This window comes from Pholcus phalangioides, unplaced genomic scaffold (assembly GCF_987345545.1).
Source record: "Pholcus phalangioides strain wild (caught in Gottingen) unplaced genomic scaffold, Ppha-v1.0 ptg000011l_1, whole genome shotgun sequence".
In the NCBI taxonomy this organism is placed as follows: domain Eukaryota; kingdom Metazoa; phylum Arthropoda; class Arachnida; order Araneae; family Pholcidae; genus Pholcus; species Pholcus phalangioides.
This window is the reverse complement of record NW_028301604.1, coordinates 23,199,176-23,212,413: the sequence shown is the minus strand read 5'-3', so window position 1 is coordinate 23,212,413 and position 13,238 is coordinate 23,199,176. Positions and strand designations below refer to the sequence as shown.

Below are 13,238 nucleotides of genomic sequence, written 5' to 3'. Positions count from 1 at the left end.
TGAAAGAAGAGCTTGAATCTAAAATAAAATGTTGTTTAAATGAGTTTTTCTTTACGTAGACCGGCATTACGCTATAAAAGTTTGAGAAAAGATATTTAAAAAAAATTGTAAAACAACCAATGAGCATATTGATTACAATCGCTCTAACGTAACCGATAAGATTATTGGTTGTTTCCAAGTTTTTTAAAAGATCTTTTCTCATACTGTTATAGTGTAATCTCGGCCTTAGTAGAATAAAATTAGCAGCAAGATCCCGAAAAAGTGATTGCATCTACTCAATTTGAAAATTTATTTAATGTTCGGGAAAAGCTTGAATTTACCGTTTGGTACTTAATCATCTAAAAAATAGACTAGTATTTCATTCATCTCGGTTCATTTGAGAGAATGTAACTGATACGCTTATTGGTTGAATTTTTGGATTTTTATTTAAAAAAAGCTTCAAAACTTTTATAGTGTAATTCCAGCCTTAAAAACGTGGCTTTTCATACGTGAATCACTAAAGTTTAATTTAGAATTGTACAGAGAAAATTATAGTACTGTATCGAGCAAATGAGTTATGATACATAACTAAAAGCTTTTTACGTTGTGGGGACTAACAAAGCCATGTTTCTAATTAGAAGTGATTACGAGGAAAGACAGTTTCATTGAGTGAAATCATTATAATAAGGAAAACGTGTAAAGCAGATGCTTACCTATTGTTGTGAATACGGTCCCTGCGTAGAACATCGATCGCCAAAAGGTCCATATGATTTTTTGTGAGTCTTGCGAGTCCAGAGGAACGCCACTTCGGAGAAGTTGTTCTACTTGGTTTTCGTACGCTTCTATTTTGCGTAAGGCTTCTTTATACCAATCACTTTTACTTTGGTATTTAACTCGAGCATCCACCCATAATCCTTCAATAACAAGTTCTTTGGTTCGATTCATACTGAGTTTTTCGGCCATCTCTGTCGGTGCTTCGAGCCATTGAAACAGCAGTGCTCCTAAAGATGCGTAGATCAAGAGAAAAATAAGTAACAGTACATGACTGAACCATCGTTCTGAGAATGATTTGATTTTCTCTACTACTCTCACAGCAAAAGATTTCGTCTTGTCCTGTAGAGTGATGATGTGCATAGGATTTATCACAACATAGCGCGGCTGTACACCTGGTGCCCATTGTACAGTAGCGGGATGGAAAGAAGGTGGTCGTAGTAACGTTGTGGACGGACTTGGTGGTGCCGACGGCATGTTTACTTTGAAGAGATTGTATATTTTTCCTCAAAGAAAAAACTACAGCCGCTCTGCAACTTTCATTTTTATGGATTGCTCGTGATGCATCACCGGGATGAGAAAACGATGACCAGAAACTTTTGAATGTGACGTAGTGTGGATGGATGTATCATAGAGGAATGATAAAATGGGAGAGGGATGTTTCAAGAAGTAGGGCAATAATTGTCTGGGGAGTTTTCACGAAACATGGTGCTGCATCAAGCTTTCGGTTTGCACCTTAGAGAAAAATCTCTCCTCCAGAATAAAACGTGGATTGCCTCGCATAATGTCACACCACTTCCATCAACAGCACGTTTGAAGTAATGTGTGTCGGTGGAATCAGTTTAACTACAGCATGAACCAAGATACGTTCTCTACAGCCCCCTCCTCAGGTACCACGTGCTCATTTTGCTGGCGAAATGCCTACGTCATTCTAACCAAGACACGATGCTTGGTTTCTTTTTCTCTCAAACTATTGCTCTTTCTTTTAATTCTTTAAGTTCTTTTTAAAGAAAGAGAGAGATCGAGAAAGCCGATGACACTGAGTCTCTAAGGAATATTTATAGAACAAAAAATAAAAGAAAAATGATAATGAATTAATAAAATTGTCTTCCCGAAACTGTTTATTTTGATACTTTTACTGTATATTCAGGCCCGTCATTTGGGGGGTCGGGGGGGGGGCGTTGCCCCCCCTGGCTTTTAAAAATACACTAAAAATGGTATATATATACAAATATATATATACACATACATTGAGTACATGTTCTTTGCCCCCCCCCCCCCGGAAAAGTAGAAATGACGGCCCTTTGTATATTGTAACAATGAAGATTCTTGCGGTAGAGAGGGAGCAAAAATTTTAATCATTTGACGATAATCAAAAGTCACAAAACAACTTTATGGGCAAGAAAAGAGAGAGGTTTCGGCATATTTCTTAACTCAATTTGAATAGCACATGCGTGTCTCATTTATTTGCAAACATTCCCTTCCGTCGTAGGAATTAATTTGGATTAAAATTGATTGACGGCTTCTCTGCGAAAGCGGGCAACCATTGACGTTTCTTTGCATTTTTTTATTTACACAGTTACGTAGCCACACTACTACGTAATACTGGGCTTCGCTGATAGCAGAATCCTTGAGCCTTGTCTCTTTCAGTTGTAAAAAAAATAACACATTTTAACCAACACATCCTATACATGAGAAGCTTTTTTCTGGCGTTGTCTGCAATTGCCTCGAATTGGCAAAATCTTCAAATGCTGATCGCACCAGGGCATTGTCCGGTTCTTATGTCTTATGTGTGTATATGGGGATTGTTGTTTCAACGCGTTCACATGGGACCTCTGAGAATGGGGAGGGGAGCTCTGTAAGGACCTCCTCACACGGGGATACTGTAGTCTTACGACTGATAAGAGACTCGGTATCTAGAGAATCGAACAAGTATATTTCTATGGAGCTCCTCATGCGAAGATATTGACAACGAAATATCCAACGCGACGGAATATCACTGGCGATATTGCATTCTAGTCGAACACAACAAAAGTAAAGCGACTCTTCCTTCATATATATATGAAGATAATAGACTATGAAATATTCCTTCATACTTTCGTCCTATAAATTGAAATCACGCACACACGTGCGTGTGGGAAGATATGGGAAAACTGGGTACCCCCTCCAAGATAAACACAGTTATATTTTTTTCTCTCGGTATGGTAGCAGCATAGTCAGCTCTTAAAAGGAAATAAAGCTTCCTCATATTATAGAACTACAACTCCCTAAAAATATTGGATATTTACAACATGAATTTCACTTACCTTAAGGATTATTAACAGTCACGCATCAGGGATCCCAGGCAATCAGCTGATTTATTAATTCCAGGTAAGTCTCTTTTCTAATTCCATAGAATGCCAGGAATCCCATTTTCGTTGGCCGTGACGAATAGTGTACGATGAATGTTATTTTCAACGTACACGCGGATGGCACCATGAACACGAAACAAGCGCAACTCAACAACATAAATACATTAGGGCCACACATACACTTAGGACACACATTCCGGCATGTGCCGATTCATTAGAAATTCCGTAGAGGAATATGTACGAGGTGCATGTACGGATTAGTAGTATGTGTAGAAATACGCACATCATATACAATAATTTTCTTCTCTCTATTTATTCTTTTTTGGGCAGAAATAATTGTGTAGGATGATTATTTATAATTATACTAAACTATCACCAACTTAATCGCTCGCTGCTAGAATTGCTAAAAAATTGATTTCTACTCCTACCCCGGTTCATAATGTACAGGGAGATAAGGTGAGGTGAACTAAACACTGTTGTTTTTACTCATTTTCCCGGACTTTTAGTAGCGCAGCACCGTGTGAGGGAGAACGAACAACTCGACTCGTTTAAGTCAACTCAACTCTCAAGTAAAGGATACTCGACTTCAATTTGAGTATCCGCGTGTGAGGAGGCCCTAAAAGAAATTAAGAAATCCGGTTCTACGAAATGGAAATGTTTGTTTTCATTACTAAACCTTCACAAAATCTTACGTTACCAATGAAAAAAAAAAACAACATGGATAGGGAAGAGATTAACTTGAAATTAAAATTTCCGCACCTGTGGTTAATCCGTGGCGTGGTTGATCCAAGATCCGGATTATCGAGGTTCTACTGTATAAGGGGGCACCAAAGTGCGTGATTGCTCGGCTGACCAAGCATCTAGGGGCGTCGCTGTCATGAACAAAAGTGTTCCTCATTCTTAGAGGAATGATTTATTCCCAAAAATATGTGACGATAACGAACGGCACACTTCATGTTTCATAAACATATACAGTATTTGTGTTATAGTATAATTTTTATCTTCTCTGTTATAGCGTTTCAAATCAAGCACGGGACGGGGACCCTCTTAGTGATCGTACAACTTTTGGAAAGTACTAGTGCAATGCATGTATACATATATAACTGTAATTAATAAAAGAAAGTTTTTTTTTTAATTCACTGACTTAGGATTTTTCTTCTGGTAAGTTAAATTTCACAAAGGAAATTTACTCCGGCATATTCGAAAAAACATTTGCTGGTCATTTACCAAACCTCTTATTTGACCTATCGTAAAAAGCGTGAAATTTAAAGGCTAATGCAATTAAATAACACTCCAAACAACGTTTCACAAGTGCTTGTAAAAACCTCAGAAAAGCTTGTGATAAATCCCTTTTAAAACAAGTTCGACTGTATTTAGGGATATAAATTTTTGACCGTATTCTGTGCACGAAATTATCTTTTACGAAAAAACAGATTTTTCAGAACTTCAATCGCGTCATTCGAAAGGAAAAATACCGTATTTTTTTCCTGGCAAAGGCACCACATCCAAAAAAAAAAAAGAAGAAAAAAACCCAGTAAATATTCCTTAAGACAAAATCCGACTTCTATGTAATTATGTTTTCTTATGTTAAGCAGATATTTGTTCGCAAATTATTGCTGAATTCTCAGAACTGATGATCAATAGTTGAGGTGCAATTTGATTAACTGAAGTTATTTGTGGATGTTATACGATTATATTTATATTCAATTTCCGAGATATTGTGTTTTTTGAAACAAAAATTAATGTAGTCACCGCATCAGTGCAAGAGTCGCAAGCCAAAATTGTATTTTAAAAATGTAAGGGCCGTGGTGGATAGGTTAAAAAAAAACGGTTATTGAACATTTGTGACTCTTTGTTCCTTTTCAACTTTGTTTCGTAGTTATATATATATTATAATCCATCGTTTACCGGAAAAAATTTCTCTCTCAATGTAAATTAGAACTCATTCCCCGCCTGGCAGTCGAGCGGTTAGGGATCTGGCCTCTGAAGGTCTGGGTTCCAATCCAGGTTCGGATCTACTAAAGCCAGGCCACACTCGTGTCAAGGCTGGTCTAATACGTTCAAAGTTTTGTCATTGGCAAGTAGTGTGACCGCTCCACCGTTGGCAATGATCGTCAAATGTTAGATACTGGAAGGTTGGTTGAATACCTTCCAGCTCAAGTGTGCCGTCTTCCTTCTCGATCTTCCAATACGTCTGACCACACATTGGTCGAAGAACGTCACCAATCACAACATAGTGTTCTAGAAGCAAAAATTTCGCCAGACTCGCTTCTTTACATCAGAAGACAAATATTGGAAAAAAAAGCACTACTTCACCAACTCTGGCCTATCACAATTTAATACCATTAATTAATGAGATGGGTTGGAAATGAAGGCGCTGTCTATCGGTGCTCGCCTCAAGTTCGTTAGGGAAAATAACTTATCTATATCCTCCCTTGGGTTCGAACCCGGGATCTCCCCTTCACGGTAGTAGACGAGCATCTTACCACCACACCACTCGGGCGTAAATACTAGGAGCAAATATTTGCGAACGACTATTATCCGGACTTGACACGAGTGTGGCCCTGGCTTAACACTAACAAATTTCCTGGACAGATCATATGGATCTCTTGAGAATACGTGAGGATCACGTTATATATTATTAATAGCTGTTACCCACGGCTTCGCTCGCGTAGATTTCGTAATATGAAAATTCTCCCTTATGACAATTTTAGGGGTTGAATTTAGAAAAATCCCTTCTTATAGTGAGAAGTCTATACATTACAAAATAAAACTACTGACTAAATTTCATATTTATAGCTTCAGTGATTTCGGTTCGGTGATGTTGTCTCATATATCCTTTGAACCCCTTGTGACCCCCTCCCCCACAGGGGTTGAATTTTGAGAAATCCCTTCTTATATTGAGTCTTTACATTATAAAATGAAACTACTGACCAAATTTCATGTTTATAGTTTCAGCGGTTTCGGCTCGGTGATGATAAATCGGTCGGTAAATCAGTGTGTCAGGGCATGTTATTTTACATGTATAGATGCATATTTATACTTGCTGTAATCCACGCGGATTCACTTGCGTGGATTTGGTGATCTGAAAATTAGTAGGCGATGATTTCCCCATGTAACATTTGAACCCCTCATGACCCTTTTGGGGGTTGAACTTTCAGAAATCCCGTCTTGGTGGGTCTCTATATTATAAAATATAATACTGACCAAATTTCATATTTTTAGCTTTATTGTTTTCGGATCGGCCATGATTGCCCTAAATAACATCTGAACCGCCTTATGACCCCCTTAGAGGTTGAAATTTGAAAAACCCCTCCTTAGTGTGTCTTTACATCATAAAATAAAACTACTGGCTTAATAGCTTCAGCAATTTTGGCTCAGCGATAATTACTCCATATAACCTTTGAATCTCCATTAAGGGTCGAGTTTTGAAAAATCCCTTGTTAGTCATTCTCAACATTACAAAATAAAAATACCGACCAAATTTCAAATTTGTACCTTCAGCGGATTCGGCTTGGTGTGATTTCGTTATGATACTTTTGAATCCCCTTATGACCCCCTTCGGAGTTGAATTTAAAAAAGGAAAAACCCTTCTTAGTGAGTTTTTATGTCATGAACTACTGACCAAATTTCATATTTGTAGCTTCAGCGATGATGAATCAGTGCATGTCATTTTATACAGAATATATACTGTATATATCGATAAGATTGATCAAGGAAACAGTTATTTTTTGGATTTTATGCAGAGGTGAACTCGGAAAGAAAAATCATCTGGTCTCCGCTCCAACCTAGGCTTTCTTGCAAACCGAGCAAGCATGCTACCATCTACACTATTGGCGACTTGACTCTACCTTCCTTATTTCCTTTTATATATTGGGCTGAGAAAAAGCCGCCTATCGACGACTGATAAGGATTTCCTCATTCATTTAGTTTATTGGTAATTGGCACATTTACTTATCAAAGATAACCCACAAACTTCGATTTTTCAGTCCCAAATATAAATAATTTGAGCATACAGCCTTATAGTACACTTCACATCATTTCAATATTTCCATAATTTATATCATTCTATACAGTTGAGATGTGGCCGAGAATGCACAGGCATGAAAAATTGAAAATATATAACTTTTAATTAGTAACTGAACGACTACATGTTAATATATGAACGGATAACAAGATAAGAGTGAACTCACAACGGCGTACACTCAATTTATATCATACTCTGACGCTAGTGTCTAGTAACGCAACAGCAACGTCATTCACGATAAGTTCAGTTCGGATCAGATCACAACATATAAATACATTAGTTTGCCGGGAATTCAAATCCAGTGCCATAGCTATTATTTACTATAAACAATCAATTAACAAAATAATTCGTCATATACAGTTTAAGGTACCGGAGGATAATATCAAGGTTGTCCCCCCCCCCCCCCCTGTCAGATTCGGGGCCCGTTGAAAAAATAATAATGCTCCTTCATGGTACGAATAATTTCAGCAACTTTCTTATATTATGTAGATACATATGAACATCTTCAGTTAAAGCACTACCATCTTGCTCTGTTGCTGCAATGAATTATTTAATTAGATAATCAAAAATGGTCAATGCTATTATCACAAGTGCGGCATGAGATCATGTCTTCCCCCCCCCCCCCCGGGACCTGCCAGGGCTTCAGCCAGAGGAACTGATTTGCTGGTGTATATTCATTGATTTTAAAGACAAGAATAAAATAAAATGAAATAAAGAAGTACGTAAACAAATATTTTGAATCGCTTTTATTTCTTTAAACTTCTTTATATGTAAAACCATAAATTATTTTGAGAACTATCTACATTACATAATAGGATCAAGTTCAAGCACTTTGAATTTGCTAATCACAACTGAGTGTATTATCTTGTTGTTTTTACTTATGCCTTCCAAGACTTGAGCACTCCGTTTAGGAGCGGAGGTTTCCCACTCACTTACGTGGCGGCAGAAATCAATAAATAACACATAGTTATAACTTAGGAGAAAAAAAGAAACTTGTACAATCACGTATTCAGGTCAATTAACCATTACAAATACACGACTCACATTACATTGACATTGCATAAAATTAGAAGCAAACATTACAACCACATTATCACAAAATACTGTGACGGAAAGATTACTCGAAAACACCAATGGCATAGTTAACAATATTTATCTACAATTATTATGAACATCAAATACTGCCCACAAAGCATGGATTGTTTCTTGAAAAAATCATTTCCAAAAAAATATGAGCATCGTATTATACGATCGATGTCATGAATGAGGCGAAAGAAGTAACAAGTAAATTTGTAATTTTATAATGAAATAAACACAAGTATATACTTTGGTGCTATTTCAATACTGCAGTTTTTTAGTGATGGAATGTCGAATTCTATATAACTATTTATTCATGACTTGTGTCTTCCGATAAAAATACGATATTGATTAGTAATTTTAAGCGGTATATCGATCATTACAATTCAGTGGATATACTGATGATTGCAATGAAAGAAGAGCACCACGGGAAACACGATTTTCTCATATACTTTAATTTACAATAAAAGTAAAAATGGTGGAATGAAAGTTGTCATATCCTTTTTTTCAGTACCTTGACTGAATTTTATGTGTGTATATATAACCAAAACAATAAAATTGAATTAAATTTATAGGCTAAAAGAAGAAGGGTTGTAACTGAATCTAAAAATAAATAAAAATGGCAATGTTTTTCACGTCGCTAATTAATGGTCATTTCAGACTTATACTGCTTAATATAACAATAATATTATTACTATAATTATTCTTCCAACGAATCCTTCATTAGAAAGAAAAATTAATACATTTTTTCTTTAACAATTTTTTTTTAAAAATGCTATTTAGAAGATATTAGCTATGATAAAAAATAACAGCTTACGATTGAACTGTTTTCATATGATTCATGGAATATTCCATAACATCCTTTGGAATGAATTTATGCCACTGTTGTTTTCTGAATCCGAAATAACATACATACATAGACGAATTTACATACATACATACATATAAATACTCAAAATTACATATTTTTCAAAAAATGCTTGAAGGTTGGTGAATATTTTCAGCAGCTGCCTGAAAATTTAACACAAGTGTTTGTCATCGGAAAAATTTGTTTCAAAATATATATATTTTTTGGCAACGTGGAATATATACTTCTTTTATTTAAAAAAAGGGAGAGAAACAATTTCACTAAATGTTTGATTGAGAATTAAATAATATAAAAATGAAATCTAGTGAACTGTATTATATAGAAATTCTTCTTCTAGATCATTTTTTTATAAACCGGCAAAAATGTTTATTATAACCCATAAATTTATTTATGGGATTTAATGTTGTATTTATCGATCATTAATCCAACTTCTAAGACCTAATAATAATTCAACTAAAATATGAGAAGACGTTCACTTATATAAATGTTATAATTTCATTGAAGGGCTTATAACAGTACAAGTTTGGAAGGCATTTGTTCCGCGCGATATCCAACTCATAATCTGATAATCTATAATGAACATTCGTACATAATCCTGCTTTTTGCCTCAACGGGCATGTATTGCAACGTTTTGATCAGTAACAAAAAGTTATATTTTGTTTCAAGGTTTACAAATAATTTTATGTTTTCAGATATCCAGTTAAACTGATCGCCGAGATTTCGATTCTACGTTAAATAAATAAAAAATCTGTTTACCTCATCAAACGAGAGCACAGGAAAAAAAAAGGTTCTAGAGAAAAAAATGAAGAGCAATCAATTAATGCCTGAACAACAAATGGAAATTCAACTACCAGTGACGAGAGAGAGAAAATACTCGAAGTTTTTAGAATGTTTATCATAATTCAGTGTTCTATACTTGCTATAGCATGTTTGAAATCCAAATCGATTTCCTAGCAATAATAATACATTCACAGCATTATGGGCTGCTCTGGCATATAAGTGTAAATTGTTACGTGTATTTTAATAGTGTTAGTGAAATATTTTAACGTTCTTATTCTAAACTTTTTTTTATTTTAATTTTTTTTGTCTTGCCAAGCAAAGCATAACACGCTTGCTGGTATAACTTTGCAAGACATTACAGCCTAGTTATTTTAATAAGAAAAGCGAATAAATTTCTAATTTATTCAACGGACTAAATTGCTGCTGAAAAATTGCTGTGGCTTTTTTTTTTCTGAAGCTTGAATGCGATTGTCAAAATTTTGCCTCGAGAAACAAGAACATTTGGATGAATCTTGTCATTTCTTACTCATAAAAATTCAATTTTTAAAAAGATTTTTTCTTCCTCGGCATCACTTTACGAAGAGATAAAGCCAATAAATGAATACTCTCTCACACCATACCGTACAAATACCGCCAGTTGGCACTAATACCAGTCAAAATCACAATCGATATGCTAAAATTTATTTACTTCTCAGCGTTGTAATGCGAAATATTGTTAATAATGAATGCAATCTGAATGAGAATTTAAAACCAGTGCAATTTGAAATGAAATTTTATCAAATTATTTTTATTTCATAAAAAAGAATTACAGAGCTAAATTACACGGTTAAAATCTCTTTTGGTGTTTTTCATGGACGATATAGTACTTTATTTATTTGAAACTGCATTAAAATACATTGTTATTTGAAATAGGAATAAAGCATGGTTTTTCTGAATTTGTGATTAACTATTTGGATATTTTATGCGAAAATAGCTAGAATATATATGAGACTAAATCCGAAATTGCTTCAGAAGTAAAATATTTATTTTCCCGCATTTTTAGATTTTGATAACATAAATCGCTGTCTTTGTGTATCGTTCTCACGTTATAGTACGCTACGAAAAATATTTATTACTTTTTTAATTATTTAAAATAGTTTAAAATCTTTAACTCTTTCCTTTTTAAATGATAAAACAGTGAACTGGTATTGAATTTAAATTGAAATAATTTCAATGGTTTCTTAGCTTTCGAAAAATGCCACACGTGCTGGCTCGATACTGTCGCATGCGAATACAATATGACATTAGATAAACTTATGGCTATTAAACACGACGAAAATTTATTTGTATGATCTTTTAAGTAATTAAATTCCCCGAATTTCGTGAAATTAAAAGATCACAAAGTCGTGGGGAATTTTTTTTTTGCATTCGATAAATTTATTTTCTCTCTGTTTGTAATTTATTTAATTTCTAAAAGAGTCGTCTCTCTTGGATGCACTTTGCGGTATTCGTTGAGGTACTCACAGTTCAATCACACGTTTTGGAATGACATCAATGCTGAAATCATTAGATGACTGGTGCTGCCCTATCAGTGATCAAGAAGTGACAGAATGGAAAATGCGTGCTAAGTAGGATGATGACCAGAGTGTGGTCACTAACTGTGATGATCACTGAGGGGGCATTCTACGTCACGCCTTGTGAGATTCGCGTGCAAAAAATATGAATATATATATATATCATTTGTGAGACTATATATGTTAAAAATTTCATGCTGTAATACGCTTTATTCGTCTCATAGTTTTCAGTGATATCTTTAACGATTCCATTCTTTAACATCGATTAAAATAAAAAATAAATATATAATTCATGGATATTTCAAGTTTTTATCACTTATTTTCATAGGCGCCAATTTTTTCCGATTTAACGATAAAATAACAGAAACTTATCTTTGAAAATGTATTTAAAAACAAACTAATTTTTGTAAAAAATTATTTTTCGAGTGAGCACGTCAGTTGCGCATATTTCCAGCATGTCGCATATGTTAGAGATTCGATGTATAAAGTAAAATACGAACAAACTATTTAGGTTTTTGTAATTTTAAAATTGTGGAATGGGGAAACTAAACTTTGAGTAAATCGTAAATTGTCAAAAAGGACGTTGCGTAGGAAATAACAAAAATCAGATCTGACGTTTTGTGACTGACTTCGGGTTAAAAATCGGCCGCATATCTCGTACCAGTATTCAAAATGTATATCGGTGAAGAGCAAGCAACCTCTTTTTAAAAAAATCGGAAATGTAAGGCGAAAACAACGCATCTTCTCCATATGCTGATGCTTTTTCTTTATGTCCGGAGGAAATAAAGGTCGTCATTTTTCAGAGTCGGAAATATGAAACAGACCAGATGTACCTTATAGAGTTTCGATTTCGGAATTTTTGCTCGTTAAACATTCGTGTATCAAAATAATGTCCTGAATTTTTGTGATCTGCTTTCATAAGGTTGTTTTACCATGTTTCGTTCTCGAGAATTCCATTCACCGGGAAAACGTTTGAACGGCGAAATCCCTTTTGCTCAAATTACTGCATTCTACTCGCACACATAACGCTGTTTGAACGATCAGTTACAAAAGAGGTTTCTCGTTTTCTCGGTAGCTGGAAATATTCTATCTTGTACTGGCAAAATAAAGCGATCACAATATAGTGTTAAAAACAGACATGTTTCTTGTTATGTTTTCATCCTGAAACGAGATTGAATACAGAAAAAAAAAATCAACGATATATTGTGGTAACTTTGAAAATACATATGAGAACATATAAATTAGTATAAACATAAATATGACCAGCGTATGACTTATAGGACCAGGGTAACGTATAAAAATTTAAATCTTTCGTAACTTTTCAAGAAATAACTTTTTTGAGTCTAACAGCTTCTAGGATGAAGGATGAAAAAATTGGAAGCTTACTCTAAGTCTAAGACTAACTGAAAAGGAATTATACCTCCATGATAAGAATGAACCACATTGTATGTTTTTTTTAACACTTAATTTTTTTTGACTCATCATCTGAATTTTCAAGCCTTTTCATACCGTAAATTTCACTCATATTTGTGTTACGTTCATTTCAAATCTTTTTTTAGTATTTTTTCAAAATTAGGATCACGTTGGCTCGCAATTTTACTAACTCATTAGCAATTCAAAAATAAATAAAACTTTGAATACTCGCATCGCAAACAACGAATATCTTGTAAGATTTCCTTGTGTTACAAAAAAAATTAGGGTAGGCTGTGTCATAGACACGGCCGGCCACAAGTTTTGACGTGATTACGTTTATTGTACTTTGAATCACGTGACAGGTATAATGACAAAATGAAATTATGGCGTTATCATCGGCTTTGTCTTTGGAATATCTA

The 13,238-nt window shown here is 34.6% G+C and overlaps 2 protein-coding genes across 3 annotated transcripts in view; both read right to left on the bottom strand.

The window, feature by feature from the left end:
- The window catches only part of LOC149080238 (TWiK family of potassium channels protein 18-like), a 31,490-nt gene extending 29,890 nt beyond the window's left edge, over positions 1 to 1,600 (bottom strand). Inside the window, exon 1 of the mRNA XM_089239318.1 lies at positions 693 to 1,600. Within this exon, the coding sequence (XP_089095444.1) occupies positions 693 to 1,227 (535 nt within the window). The 5' untranslated portion in view covers positions 1,228 to 1,600. The remainder of the gene's footprint in view (positions 1 to 692) is intronic.
- A 6,259-nt stretch (positions 1,601 to 7,859) lies between these two features.
- LOC149080237 (A-type potassium channel modulatory protein KCNIP1-like) overlaps positions 7,860 to 13,238 on the bottom strand; it is a 68,552-nt gene continuing 63,173 nt past the window's right edge. The window contains exon 10 of one of the 2 annotated variants that reach the window (XM_089239316.1): positions 7,860 to 12,567. In XM_089239316.1, the coding sequence (XP_089095442.1) occupies positions 12,520 to 12,567 (48 nt within the window). In that variant the 3' untranslated portion in view covers positions 7,860 to 12,519. The remainder of the gene's footprint in view (positions 12,568 to 13,238) is intronic. The other variant, XM_089239317.1, reaches the window with a different exon arrangement.